This window comes from Carassius auratus, chromosome 40, assembly GCF_003368295.1.
Source record: "Carassius auratus strain Wakin chromosome 40, ASM336829v1, whole genome shotgun sequence".
NCBI classification, from domain to species: domain Eukaryota; kingdom Metazoa; phylum Chordata; class Actinopteri; order Cypriniformes; family Cyprinidae; genus Carassius; species Carassius auratus.
In genome coordinates this window covers 13,006,191-13,022,400 of record NC_039282.1, presented here as the reverse complement: position 1 = coordinate 13,022,400, position 16,210 = coordinate 13,006,191, and the positions used below count along the sequence as shown (strand labels likewise).

The 16,210-nt window shown below is 36.9% G+C and overlaps 1 protein-coding gene across 1 annotated transcript in view; it reads left to right on the top strand.

Moving 5' to 3' along the window:
- Nucleotides 1-16,210, top strand: part of LOC113058632 (MDS1 and EVI1 complex locus protein-like) — a 145,705-nt gene that overhangs the window by 51,890 nt on the left and 77,605 nt on the right. The window contains exon 2 of the mRNA XM_026226709.1: nt 9,115-9,470. Coding sequence (XP_026082494.1) covers nt 9,115-9,470 — 356 coding nt within the window. The remainder of the gene's footprint in view (nt 1-9,114; nt 9,471-16,210) is intronic.

Sequence of the window (16,210 nt, the reverse complement as noted above, 5' to 3'; positions counted from 1 at the left end):
TAGTGAGGGAAAGAAATGTGATCCCATGAAGCAAAATGAACCTAAAAGTTGTTGATTGTATAGAAACAATCTATTTAATTCAGCCTAGTGTAATTCAGTGAGTGGTGCCCAGCTATCATAAATTAACTGGCTATTTTGCTTTTATATATATATATATATATATATATATATATATATATATATATATATATATATATATATATATATATATATATATATATATATATATATATAATTTTGTGTAAAATCCATTTAAATCTCATAAAATCTTTGCAGTCTGGCTGATTTGCATTGCATCATGGCTCGGTTGCTGCATATTTTGTCAAATGCATTACATCATCTACATGCAATGCTTATACACTATATATATATACACTGTATATGCAGTATGCATACTGAGTATTAGTGGGGGTTTTGTATGTGTAAGATAAACTGTGTGTGATTGAACACTGAAGAGAGATTTTGTGAACGGCCGTTGAGTTAATACTGTTGTTTGTCTGAATCTGTAGGATTCTCACCCTGATCCAGTGGCGCTGTCATTCAGTTGAGTGTCCGGGTTAATTATGTATTGTGCCGAGTGCTCCTCATTCCCTCTGGGCCATAGACTTACATCTGCTCCACACACAAACACAGACACACACTCTCATACTCTCTCACACACTGTTTTTAAACATCCAATCAGCCAGGCCATTGAGAAGACAAATGTACTCATTTAGTCCTGCTGGTCTCCAGTGGCCAGTGAGAGAGCCGAGTATTAATTCTGTTCACAGAATGGAGTTTGGGGCAGAATGGAGATTTGAGCTGGAATGTCTCTTGTGCAGCGGTTTGAAGTCATGCTGGTCTGTCTGGGAGCACGTCTTAAAAGCTGGAAGGAGCTTTTCGGGATCTGATGGCATGTGTTAGGCTTAGAATTAGAGTTAAGGCCTGTTCACACTGCGTTTGATGCAAATAAATGATGCAAAAGGAAATTAGTGCCTGTTAACGAAGGCTATTATTCTGTAGACTGTATTTCTGGGGCTGAATATGCCACTTGAGTAACTCCCCTGAAAGGGAACACTAAGGCTTCGCTTTCACCAGGTATTCTAGACCTCCTCAGACTTGCATTGTTTGAACAGATTCCTACATGTCTTTTTGAAGCATATTTGACCATTTGTTGGGTCTGCTTCTGATTATTTGTGTATTGGATTGAGAACATAAGAAAAGGAGTAATGTGAGCCGAGAAACTTCTTTTAAGAACATTTTTAAAATACAAAAAGAGAAGAGAGAAAATGATACAATGACAAGCAAACAGTAATTAACTATTACAAATATTAAAGAGTAAATTTATATATATATATATATATATATACATATATATATATATATATATATATATATACATATATATATATATATATATATATATATATATATATATATGTATATATATATATATATATATATATATATATATATGAATAATAAAGCATGTCATTTGTATTTAAACTGAAAATAAAATATTGAAAAATTTGTTTATTATTGTACTATTCATATTTTATTATAATTGTATTAAATTATTAAATTAAGAATATATAATTGTAATACATTCTATTTAAAATTAAAATAAAGTGATTAAATTTAAAAGATTGTATATAGAAATAAATTATATGTATTTGATTGTTAAGGATATTAAATATTATTTTTATTTTAAATATTTTTTATATTATTTATCATTGTAAATTATGCTATATTGATAAGTAATTAAATTTGATCAAATATATAATTGTATATATTATTATAAGTTAAAAAAATTATATATATATATATATATATATATATATATATATATATATATATATATATATATATATATATATATACATTCATTTTTTTTTTATTTTATGATCTGAAAACACATGTAGGAATAATTGAAGTATATGTAATGTGATTGTTTCTAAAGAAGTCAACAAAGAGATTAGGTCTGGCATTGAACAAATTGTAGTTGATATTGATACACCATAGAAACTTCATTTTAGCCATAGTCTTGGCTGAATAATCTTCAGCTGGGAAACGGGCCCAGTGCTCTTGTAAGAGCTATTATATTGTTTTGTTGCTTATCAGGCCAGGTTTCTCCTTTCTTAGGCCTCTGGCTGTCTCTCAAAGAAGTGATAAATCCTGGACCTGGTAAAAACGGCTCTTCCTGTTGTCACTAGTGGCCTGGAGTGCAGAGAACGTGGCTGCTGCTTTTAAACCACGAAGATACAGAGTTCATCTCTCCACGGGAGGTAGAAGAATGGGAATGTTAACGGATGTCTCTCTCTCTTTAGGTATTATAGAGCTGCTTGTGAAAGGTGGCAGGTGGGAAACATTTCATTGGTTGTGCTCGAGTTGCTGAAAGTAGGAAATGTTGTTGTGTGTTGCTTTGTGGCATTTCAAACCAAAGGGGTGAGTTGTCAAATACGTTAAGCATGAAGAAGGAGGTGTGCGCGCAAACCGCCAGAGAGTAAACAAGAGAGAGTGAGTCGAGGAAAAGCTTTCAGCCTTTTTTTGGCTTAATCTGCCCTCTCAATCATCACGTTTAAAGAGTCTGATCTCAATGTTTCTATATTTACAGACTACAGTACTGCAGGGTGAGCGTGTGCGTGTGTGCGATAGCTCGTTTTCGTCCTATAGGTGCGTGTCCCAACGTCTGCGGGCGTTGACTGGGTCACCTCTCCATTAGGGCGTGTTGTCATGGTGATTAATGGCTGGTTCTATCATCTTTAATGCTGGTGGTAATGACGCGGGGTCCCTGCCGCCCACAGTAATCGTGTGATGTATGAGCACAGCAGAACCCCGGAGCAGAGGTGAACACTACACACACTCACACACACACACTGATGTTTACTCACAAAATTATAAGTAATTAACTGACTTGTGTGCCATAAGCGATACATTATATTTAATAATACACTAGGAATTAATATTCCATTTAGAATGTAGACATTATTAGAACAGATGTGTCACTAGTGAAAACTGTTCTATTTTTATTCTTCTTGTTCTGTCATTATTATTATTATTATTATTATTATTATTATTATTATTATTATTATTTTATTTTTTACAAATTATATTATCAAGATAACAATTTAGATAAAAAGATTAATTTAAACATTAACATGAATCTTATCATTTTTTAGTTCTGGGTACATTCTATGCACTCAAGCTACATGAAACTCCACATGCAAGTGCATCTGATCATTTGTAGAAAATAATTCACATGCCCAGTCACCAATCTTTCTTTATTAGTGAATTAGTGTATATTAAATTTAATAGTGAATTAAATTTAATAATAAAATAAATAATTGTTAATTATTGTTATTTATAAGAGCACTTAATTTTTATTTGAATTATAACGTTTCCAAATGTCCTTAGTACTTAAAATCGAATTAAAATTAATAATACAATTTAATTATTATTATTATTATTTAATAATAAAATTAATACTTGTTAATAATTGTATTTGTTACTGTAATGAATTTTAATTTAAATTTGAATATTTTCAAAACATCTACAAATTATAATAAGAATAAGAATAAAATAGTAATAATTTTACAAATATTATAAATATTTAATTATAAAATAAATAACTGTAATAATTTTCATTTATACTTGTTTTAATTTGAATTATATTTCCATGATCCAGTGTGTGTGTGTGTGTGTGTGTGTGTGTGTGTGTTTTGTTGATAAAAACATCATGATATCACACTGTATGAAGTCTGTTGCTCAATATCATCCCTGCAGCTAGCACAACTGGTTTATGAATTAAACACACTATACTAATGAACAGTTTAAGGAGAATGATTTGTTAGTGCGCCAGGCTGATGTTTATGTAAACGTCATACTTCATCCAGTTGTTGAAATATCATCAATCTCTTGTCCCTTCTATCTATTGCTATCGCTCTATCCATCTTGTTTTTTTATAAAGCAAATGTCACAGTAGGGAAAAATAAACATTAATTATGAATGTCTTTGCACACACACACACACACATACTTGTTCATCAGTGCTTTAAATGCCACTTTAAGGGTGGAACAGGAAGTGATGAGTTATTTTCTGTATTAAATGACAGGAAATGCTCCTATTCTTTCGCAGATTGTGATTGTTGGGCGTAAGTGACATCATCGGCGGGACATTTATAGGCCGTGTCACTGTTCTGTTCTAGAATGTCCCATTCTTATTAGGGATGTTCTATAGGTGACTTTTCCCAGGACAATACTATCCATTTATCACAGTGACATCATAATTGCTCATTTGTGTCCGTACTGATGTTATCATCTCAATTGAAGGTGGAGCACTATTTTGTTTAGAAGGATCCACAGATCGAGATTAAAGGAAATCCTGGGTTTCTCACGATCTTCGCACAAGATTCTGATTCATGTATGTGTACCGTTCGTTTTCACCCTGGTGGTTGTTAAATTCTCTTATCCTAATCGAATCAATTAATTCCAAGCAATTCTAACCAGAGGCAAGCTCTGCGAAAACCTCACCGCCAACTCACGCCAAACCATATTCTTTATCTGCCATCTAATACTCAAACCACGGCTGTTTTTAAGAAACATACCACATTCTGCACTTCACTTAGGTATATTTTTCTTGAGGCACGTTTACCTTTCAGAAATATATATGTTTATAGACCAAACGGAATCCCCCGTACTGCTTTTGAGTGTCCTGTACCGTAGTGTTTTTTCTTTAACAGGCAGGATGAAGCCGATCAGTGGGAGCCGCAGGATGGGAGGGATGGCAGAGGAGAGATTGAGTTACCTTTAAAAGCTCAGGGTTTGAAGACTGGGGCCAACTAGCTTTCACTCTCTCTGTGGGCAGGGGCGATTTTAAATGGTACGGCTCGGATGATCGTTATGGCCTCTCGTGCTTAGTGAATCCACAGGCGTACAGTAGAGACCTTAACCAGGTCTTCAGCTGTCATTTTAAAGCATGCAGATGCGTTCGTGTGTGTGTGTGTGTATGTGTGTGTGTGTGCGTGCAGTGCCACAAAGTAAAATATTGTAAATGGCACAAGACAACATCTGGAAAGACTTAGTGCTCTCCGATCACCTGTGATTCAGAGTCAGAAGTAATATCTGTATAAAGCTGAAGATACATTTGGCTCTATCATTTTGGAGATATATGATTTTAGACAGTGTCTTTTTTTTTTTTAATACATTGATGATATTTTTACTATAACAATACACCTGAAAAGTTGTTGTATGTGAGGTTTCCTTGCATTCAAACATGTCATCTAATGCTGCCTTAGCATTCACTTCTTGCCTTTGCTGTAAATCATATTAACATATGGAAAGATTAACTGGTAATATTTACAGCCAATCTTTAATCTGTCTCCTTGCTTTCTTTTATAAACTACCGTATTTTCCGGACTATAAGTCGCACTTTTTTTCATAGTTTGGCTGGTCCTGCGACTTATAGTCAGGTGCGACTTATTTATCAAAATGAATTTAACATGAACTGAGAGAAATGAACCAAGAAAACATTACCGTCTACGGCCGCGAGAGGGCGCTCTAAGCTGCTCAGTCTCCTGTAGCCTACACTGAAAACATAGAGCGCCCTCTCGCGGCTGTAGACGGTAATGTTTTATCTTGGTTCTTGGTTCTAAATAAATGCGACTTATAGTCCAGTGCGACTTATGTGTGTTTTTTTCCTCGTAATGACGTATTTTTGGACTAATGCGACTTATACTCAGGTGCGACTTATAGTCCGAAAAATACGGTACATTGAAATAAAATCCATCCAGTATTGAAGTTAAAGGTTCAGCCAAAAATGAAAATTATGTCATTAATGACTCACCCTCATGTCGTTCCAAACCTGTAAGACCTCCGTTCATCTTCAGAACACAGTTGAAGATATTTTAGATTTAGTCCGAGAGCTTTCTGTCCCTCCATTGAAAATTTAAAGGTAAAAGGTACACTCTCTCATGATCGACTAAATGCAGCCTTTGTGAGCATAAGAGACTTTCAAAAACATCTTACTGACCCCAGCCTTGAACGGTATACCTCCGTAAAATCAAATTCTGCCATACATTTTTGTTCTTGTTGGATATTTAAAAATGCATTACTTTATCTAGGTAAAATGGCTAGTAAATGTTAATTTTAACTTTCACCTTTTCACCTAATGTTACATTGTTAGGGCGATCTTTTTATGGTATATTTACTGTATAAGTCACTATTTGTCAGAAAACCTCTAGCCTTTATTTATTATCTTTAATACCTTCAAACGTACTGTCAGTGGAAACTCCACACTAGTGAATAGAAGAGTTGGAGATGCTCATTAATGAGACAGGGCTGAAGTGGTGTTGTGAACGGGATGACCGTGACTCTGAAGGCACCGTGTAGCGTAGAGCCCCTCTGAGCATTAGGAATGTTAGGAGACAGGAAGATGTGCAGGAGCACTGGCCCAGGCCTCATTAGCACTCACCACTACCTGTCACAACACGTTAGCCACAGCATGCTAGCCACAGCATGCTAGCCCCGCCATGACTTACGCACAGCTGGTTAGCTCCAAGCGTGTTAGCAACGGCACATTAGTTAGAGCATGTTAGCACTGTGTGTTAGCTTTTGCCATAGCCTCTCAGGTCCTAGTACGTTAGCGACACCCTCATTTGAGGCATGTTAGCACCTGTATTTAAACGCATTTGCCAAACAGAACAATTGAGAACTAATTGCCATAAAAGCATCATGTCAACAGCACTATTTTATTATTTTCAAACAGGTTTCCCAAACAGGGTTGCCAAATACCTTCAATGAAAAGTTGTCAAATGTCGCTAGATGATGTTACATGCCAAAAATAATTTCCAGATATATTTATATGTATCACCAAAACAGCTCCTTTTTGCAAAACATTAATAAAAGTCACGGATACGATGATAGAAAGTTGCTAGATTTGGTGAGGAAACCCCCAAACTGGCAACACTGTTCCTAACTCAACTCAACCGATAGTCCGCCCGAAACTCTAACCACTGGTTGAGTCGGTGTTGCTGTGTCAGGCTGATCAGGACATTTAAAGAAACAGGGCCATATTATTTACACTTTTCGAGGAAACCATGAAATGGCTTTTTTGCATATTTAAACAACTGACAAAGTATAAAAAATATATAAAACGATAAAAAATCTATTAATAAATACTGGTGTTTGATGTGGTAGGAAATTGGGTTAAAAATTTATTTTTTGCTTGCCAAGCCATTCGTAAAACTAAATAAATAAAGAAATTACTTGAAGAAACACACAGAGATTTTATTTAGATAATATTTCAGAAATGTAAAGATGCACATGTTCACAGTTTTGGTTAAGGTCACACGACAATTTTTATTGTATTTATTTATTTTAAAGACTGTACTGCTTACAGAAATATTCAAACCATTAAGGTGTTATAAGCTGAATGTGTGTAAATGAACACAGTACTGCTTTTCACTCTGAAACACTCAGCGCTGACTGGGTACTTTAAATTGCAGCCTATGATATATTGCTGTTTCAATTTTATCTAAATTAATTATGCAGCCCCATTTGTTTATTTTAATGTTACATTTAATCAATTATTATCTTTTCATCAACTCACTAACCCCCTGCAGTTCCTTCACCAACCCCCATGTTGGAAACCTTGGTATACAGTATCATATATATTTCAGTCCCAGAAGGGATGGCATTTAAGGACAGACAATATGAAGACTTCCCTCATCAGCCACGCGCTGGTTTTCCTCTCTGAGCTGAGCAAGAGGTCACAGGTCACCAGACAACATCCTCCCTGTGTTCAGCTCATACAGTGATTAGCAGATACAGTATCCGCTGTTTTCAGGCTGAATCCTAAATACCAGATTCGACAGGAAAAAATGGGGAAGAGGAAACATAAAAGTATTGGGAGCAGCACAGTGAGTCCAAGGATCAGTCAGCTCTTCCCGCTGGAGATTAACCCCCATCCAAACAATCCGAAGCAGGCCTCAGGAGGAGGATGACAGGGCGTAACTGGCAAGGCCACAAACATGATTATCACCCCAAACACCTTCTTATCCAGGCTGTATTAAGTGTTATCACAGACACAAACCACCTTCCCCTTCCCTGTGTTTGTTTAACTGCTCTGGTGGTCAATTTTTTTTATTTTTTATGGCACTATGTATATTTACTTGTATGTGCTGAGGTCGCATACATGGTCTGGCTGTGGTCTGGAAGTGTGGATTTTGCAAAACAAATAAGAAGTACCTTTAAAGAGTGCTGCAACTGTACTGGTACAATGTCTGAAACTGTATTAGCTTACGTTTGTTGCTGCCAAAAGATAATTAGTCTTAGTGGTAACTATTTATCTTTAGCTTAAGTAATAGACCTCAAATATTCTGGAAGTATTTTTCCAATTTTCTTCATTTACATCCAATTACAATAAATGGGGAAATACAGATATTATTCACTTATTCCTAAGTAAAGCATTTTGTGATACTAGTGTTGTGTTTCTTGTTTGTTACTGTAAATCTGCTTTGAAACAATCTGTACTGTATAAAACGCTATATAAATGAAATTGTCTACTCTTTAAAGTTACTGCTCTCAGAAAAGTAATTTTAGAAGTTTTAGAATTTTAACATAATGTTAATGCACAAACGTATCATTTGGTAAAATAAATATATTGGCTAACAATATTGGCTGGAATCTCTTTTGTCTGTTTGACACGCATGTGTGCTGGTTCTCGTTCAGTGAGGTCTGTGAAGCGTAGACTTTAGGACTCGCTTTTATGCAAAAAGGAAGTACTCATATGGACTTCAGACATTTATCGATAAGGATATAATTGTAAATAGTAAGTCCTAAATTGTAACTTTCATCACTTTCTTTTTTTTATCACTTTTCGTTAAGCGAGGGGAAAACATGTCTCAAACATACAGTGTTTGTATGAAGTGCTTAATATACGGCATTGTCTTATTTACTTGGGTTCTATGCACACCCTTCCCACAGGTTCTTAATCTGAGACCTCCACTATTTTTGGATTTTGTCCATAGAAATACGTATCTCAATTGATTCCATAAATTACAAATTGGCAAAGGTTTTCCGAACTGCTAAAATTACTAAATTCTCAAAGTGAAATGTGTCTGTCTTTTTTCTTGATTAGGAGATGGAGAGGATTTTTCTCTTTTCGCCTCTGATGATCTGGACGAAGTTGGTGGAGTGTCTGATGCTGATCCAATCCCATTGGCCACTGCAAATGACCTTCCATCCCCTGGCCTATCAGGTGATGAAGTCTCCCCAGTCGACCCCTCCCCTTTCCACCCGTCATTCCCAACTTCAGTGTACCTGGCCGGGGATGGGGTCGAATCAGTGCCCCCAGACTTTGAGGTCCGGAAGTCAGCCGTTACCAGAGGAACCCTGGGTGTCTGGAGTCGGAGGAGATTGGAGGTGGGCGAACGTCTCGGGCCCAATGAGGAAACATCAAGACACAGCCCAGATAATGCTACGCAACCATGCAAGGTAGGATCAAACGATGAATTTGAGATGAGATAACAGCCTTATTCAAATATGAAAATCCCCACACGGTTGGAGACAATCCACTGGAGATACCATGAGCTCATGGGTAGCTGTTGCGACTGAGGGTTTCACTGTCATCAGCAAGGCAGCGTGATTAACCCTGGCCTTCATGTTTTATGGTGAAGCACCTCTTCTCTGCTCTGTGATCTTGCACTAACCCCAGTTTGCAGTTGCCCGTAATCCCATTAGTCACAATTACTAGACGGGCTATTGGTCAATGTTATGCCAATTACATAATATAAATGTCCTTGAAGGTCTTTTTAATGCCACTTACGTCTCTAAATATGGACAGAAGATTTCACATGCTTATTCATCGCACCAAACCAGGGCTGTGGGCCCTTCTGGAGTGATTTGAGTGTTGCTTTTAAATTGCAGCTCAGTTCCTGAATTTGAATTAAGGTACAGTAGCAAATAGGAACCAGCACTGCAATTTGAATTTGAGTGCAAGAAAGTAGAATTTAAATAGACTGAAATTGTAAAACACAGTATTTTTTTGCCTAGTAAATGTCTTTTGAATTTTTTTTTTGCATGTTTCGTAAACATTTTGAAAAAGTATTTAAGTTAAAAGGCTCACAGCCCTAGAAGATAGATAGATAGATAGATAGATAGATAGATAGATAGATAGATAGATAGATAGATAGATAGATAGATAGATAGATAGATAGATAGATAGATAGATAGATAGATAGATAGATAGATAGATAGATAGATAGATAGATAGATGATTTTGGACAACCCTGATTTATATGCAAACGTGTGGAACAGTCCTATCAGCTGTTTACCACAGTCTCGTAATTGTCTGTATGTATGGTTTTAGTCTTTTTTGGAAACTAAGACCTCACTGACAGATTAGAGTGGTCAATTCTCCCTTCTGTGATGTCTCCTTGTGACCGCCCTGTCTATCAGATATCAGTCAGTCTACTCTCTCAGTCGAAACCAGGTCACAGGACAAGGTCAGAGGTCAAGTGTTGTCTTGGTCAGGGTCATTTTAGGCTAATTTCGCCAGGCTGGAGAGGTCACAAGGGGAGTATCAAGCGAAATTGAAAGTATAAATAGACTCATCCTACTCCGATAAAGAATCTCCAACCCTTATTATTGAAAACTGACTATTATATTTTAAAGCAATTGTTTGTGATATCTGCTGTAAACACACCTTCCAGTAGTGTTAAGCAATAGTTTGAGCAATGCAAAATCAGAATTACTTTCAGAATTAGAATGACAGAATTACACACTTTAGTACTCTTTGAATTGTAAGTGTTCAGCTTTTATGATGTTTATTTAGATTAATTCTGGTTTTCTCCAGGCAGATTTTGGTCCTGTTGGTATGGCGATGATTTAAATGTTAATAACCAGTTCCAGGCTATTTTTTTAGAGATGATTTTGTCAGAACATGGTATTATGGTTTAAGTTTGGTTGGCGTATGTAATTATGGTTAACTCTGACTAAATGCTGTTGAAAGGTTTGAATTTGTTCTTGTGACGTATCTTGTTGGAAAACACAACAGTTAAACTTGCATTTTAATCTTTTTCTTTTTTCACTTGTCTTTTCCCTCCTTAGCTTTGCAGAAATCATACATTTGCAGACATTAGGTGTTAATATGATCGAAAAGGCAACTGTCTCCCAATGGTAGATTCACAGTCTCTTGAGCAAGCACTCTCTCTTTTTCTCGCTGTCTTTCTTGCTTGTTCGTTCTCTATGGAAGGAAACGATGGAGAAGAAAAGGTTTCATGAATTTTAATCCATCTGTAATTTATTGCACGCTTGAATAATATGTATTTAAGAAACTGAGAAGCCACAGAGAGAGAGATGGGGGACGGATGACTGCGTGGCGCAGCAGTGCTGTATCACTATGTTTAATTAGCTGGCTGACAGCGGCCCATAACTCTCTCCATTAAGTAAATAAGTTGTAAAGAATTTATGATGAAGTGGCACATTATTCAGAGGGGATATTCAGTGATGACATGGACACATTAAATATGGTAAATGGCATTAAGCGTATCTCCCTGCCTTTCCCTCTCGTTCTCCTCTGCACCCCTCCCTCCGTGCCGCCGTGTGAGAAGCCGTCAATATGTCAATATGCAAGAGACTGTAAAAATAAAATTGATTTGGTAAATGCAAGTTAAGATAGATCTGTTTGCTTTCATCATCAGTTCTGCCGTGTGGAAGAGTGATGTCACCGGCTGGGGTACGATAAAGACCGAACCCATCTGGAGGCTTTGATGAAGTGTGTGTGTGTGTGTGTGTGAGGGAAGAGACATTCAAAGCACAAGTGCTGTAATTTTCGTAAGCATCTATATTAGCATGATTGTGTGTGTGTGTTGTTAGTGTGTTTTTTCATCGTGCAGTCTGTTTGATCATGCACAGGTGTTTGTTTGTTTGTGTGAATGTGTTCATATGTGTGATTGTTTCTTGTCTGTTTGAAACTGGAACTATGTGTGTGTGATTTGTTCGTCTGGTGTCTGTGTATGCATGTGAGTTTTGTCTCTAATTGTGTGAAAATTGTGTGTCGGGGACAACTTTATATTTGTGGATATGTGATGGATGATACGTGGGCGCCCTAAGTGCAAGTGTTTGCGGTTTTTACATTTTCAAACCAGAGTGTGTACGTGCGTATGTGAGATTGTGTGTATTAGAAGGTCCATAACTGACTATGAGGGACGTTTGTCACTGAAGAGGTCAGAAGCTCTCTGAACCGCCGTCATAAATTCAAACCTTTACTTGTCATGTATGTGTGTGTGTTTGAGTAATGAAAGCTGTTGAGTTACGATTGGAGATGACTTCAGTAAATAAAACAACCACCTGCCTCACCAACACACACATACACAATAGAGAGAGATTTTGCATTGAAGTTTTGAAGCATTCTGATTGTCTAGGACAGGTCAGTGTGTGTGTGTTGACCTTGCAAAGGTGTGTGTAAGCCTATTTTGTGTTTGTGTGTATGCATATGAGTGAATACATATATATGTGTCTGTGTGGCGATGAGGGGGTTGTTCGGGAGCTTTTGTGCACCTTTTGAGTACAGGCACATAGATGGAGGGGACGTAGGAGATTAGCTCCGTGTGTGTGTGTGTGTGTGTGTGTGTACGTGGCTGGAGATTAAGAGTGTGTGTGAAAAGGGGTGAGGGATTAGGCCTCCTCAGCATGCCTGTCCCCACACTTCTTCGTCTTTTCATCCCGCTATCCTGCTCTCCAACTTCTCTCTCTCTTTCTGTCTCTTTTGTGCTAGAACCTTCTCTTTTTCTCTCTCTGTCCCTTCTGTCTGTCACTCTCCCGCTCCCGAATGCGCAATCTGTCATTCTTCCTCAGAAATTTGTATCTGCTCCTTGTCTTCCCTCATTCTTCCCTTCCGATATATATTCCTCCTCTCTTTTTCAGGGCCCGAAAGGAAGTTTAATCCCTGTCTCAAGGAAACTGACCTCACACACACAAGCCATTCAGAAAGACTTCAGAACTCATCTCGTGTGTTTTTATGAAGCATTATGTTTTAAAGTATTCACCGAGAAAGCTTCCACTCCTTCACCCCCTCGTTCTCAAGAGAATAGAGAGAAAGAAAGAGAAAGGGGCTTCCTGTATTGGGACTCGAGCGGCCTACAGTACACAATACTGGCACAGCTTCACTGTTTAAAGACAATATGAAATCAACATGCACTTTGTTTACTTGCTGTGCACAATTCATCAGTGCATGTCAGTCTAAATACAAAAGGAATTGTTAGCTTTTGTAATCTTTCACCAATGTGTAATAATTTTCTCCAGCTCTGCTTTGCTGACCTAATCAAGGCCATTTGAATGGGAAAAATAATATTAACCAGTAATTTCCTGACACCCTGAATATCTTATTAATACAGTATATCATATTTTAAAAGCCAAATGCTATGCAAATCCCATTTCATGCTGCCTTCAATGTGTGTAAGTTTTTTATTACTTTCAGTGAGTACAGTAGTTGTAAAAAGTGTCCAAAATTAAAACACACTTACGCTCCACAGGTGAGAGCTGGCATTTCATAAGTAAATAAAACAGATTTACTAACGTAATGCATGGTTTATATCTTATAGTTTCGTCCTTGCTTTTGTGGACCCATGTGACATGAGAGATCCAAAGAAAAACTGTATACAGTGAAATACAGTATATGGAGGGGCTCAAGTGGTAGAGCATTGTGTTAGAAGCGCAAGGTTGTGGGTTCGATTCCCAGGGAACACATGTTAGGTAAAAAATGTTAGCCTGAGTGCACTGTAAGTCGCTTTGGATAAAAGCATCTGCTAAATGCATAAATGTAAATGTAAATGAAATCTGATGCTCTTGAAACTCATGAAAAAAATATGACATTTAATTAATTGCATAGTATCATATATTATTGGTACATGTGGAATATTTGTATATATTTGTCCTAAGGTGTGTATATCACAATGTCAGGTGAGTGGGGTGTCTCTGAAGGTCGTGACCTCATTAGATGTGGGTGTGTACCTGGTCAAAAGCTCTGTGGGGAGGAGAAGGTGGGGTTTGAACCCACCTCTTCCTGTCTCTCTCTCTCTCTTTACTCGCGCAGCACAAAACAAGAATGGCTCCCCACTGCGGGCTTACCAAAAAACAGTTTAATAAACTCACACACATACAGAGACGCACATCACTTTCCACACTCGTGTGGTTTCCATTACAAATGTGGGAAACATGGGCAAGTGTATTATGTTGTGGATCAATGAAACTTCGTAATGTTGATATCAGTGAACTTTGCTTGAGGAAATCAAATTTAGTTTTAAACTTCGACCACAGAGTGGCAAAGAAAGATGTTTATCCTGAATTTGTTTTGCTATATATCGCACAGTGTTTTCATTGAAACACAGTTGTACTCAGGATTTCCTTTCCCGTAATTATTTTCCCAGCAACAGGAACACGTGCGTCTCAAACTGACCGAGGCAAACAATCATTAAAGCAGCCTTCCAGAGGTTTTCATTTGAAATCTGTATACATCACGTTGTCAAGCTGTCAGTCACTCCTCCTGACGATTGCGTCGGGGTTAAACGTTAAACGTGATCGCCAGTCATTTCTGGTATAATTTCATAATTCACAAAAATAGTTCATGTCTAAGCAGATGTGTACCAGTGACCTGGAAGCTGTTCAGTTTTTCAGCAGACATGTTTGAGAAGTCTTGACAGTGTGTTTTGGTCTGCAGGTTGCGGTGGAAAGGACTCATGTTTCTCAACGTCATATTTGTAACCGCAGATAAAAACTGATGGAGAAAGTGCCGTTAACGTGAAGAAACAAGATTTTATTTTAAAAATTATTGCTTTCTGGTGGATTGTATTGACCCACACTCAGTTTCTCTCTCTATTCCTTACAGTTGTCTCTCATACTCTACTTTTCTGTCTCTCTCACCAATTTTTTGATCAACTTTATTGATGAACTAAGGCATTATTCTGACCGTTTATTAAATCATTTTTCTAAAAGAGGTAATACATTTTTTTTTTAAAGAAATCAGCAGTGATAATAACAGGAAATGCTTCTTGAGCACCAAAACAATCAGCATATTAAAATGATTACTGAAGAATCACATGACACTGACCATCACAGAAAAACAAAATGACATTTTAAATACGCAAATACAATTGTGTTATTTGCATATAGTTAGTTCAGGTCAGTTTTACCTCTAATCTGTCCTCTACCTGTGTAACCCAATTCAGAAACCACACACACGTGGATTGGTTTTCTTTGGCTCTATGCAGATCTCTAGTTTGGTTTGTACTCTGTTGTTTTAATATTATGTCTCTTTTCTCAGGCATCTCCTCTCTCTCTCTCTCTCTCTCTCTCTCTCTCTCTCTCTGTGCCAGTCGTCTTATTCTGTTCCTCTCTCATGCAGACTGATGCTGTTTATAAAGTACCTGGATGAGAGGAAAGTGTGTGTGCTTAATTGTGTGCATCAAGGGAGTTATATTTGCTGCTAAAGAGCATTTTGTGTGTGTGTGTATCTGTGAGAAGAGGGTGATTGGAGCTGACACAAGCTGTATTATCATGTGTTTCACGTTAGACAGTTCTAAACTTCTGTGTGGGGTACACAGTTCATACATGCCACTCAACCCCAGCACGAACACACACACACACACACATGCTTACCTCTTCAACTAAGAATAGAGTTCAGCAAAACAGATAGAGTTACTCAATCCTTAGAATAGAGGGAGGTGGAGGGACGGAAAGTGAATAAAAACAAGAGTTAGCCAGGACTAAACAAGAAATTATAGTAGTTTCTTCATAGCACCTTTATGTTGTTCTAAAACCTTTATGACTTTCTCGAACACAAAAGGACACCAAATATTATCTTCCATGCAATTACAATGAATGTCCTTTCTGAAATTATATGATAACTTTGTATGTGAAAAAAAAAATAGAAACAATGCCAAATATTTTAGTTGCTATGTACTGAACACTTGATAGAGTCATTGGAAAAATCAGTTAAATTTGTAAATGAATTGTTTAGGCTAACCTTCCAAATGATTCTGAATCATTCAGACTCTTAACAAAGACAAATTGTTTCATTAAAATAATTCAGCCAAAAAGAATGATTTGTTCATGAATCCGAGATCACACAGCAAGGATACATTTCTAGTAAATAAAATAAAACTTTTGAACACTTTAGATAAAAATAAAAATAAAAATAAAAAATACAAAGACAGTAGAAAACAAGGGGAAAATAA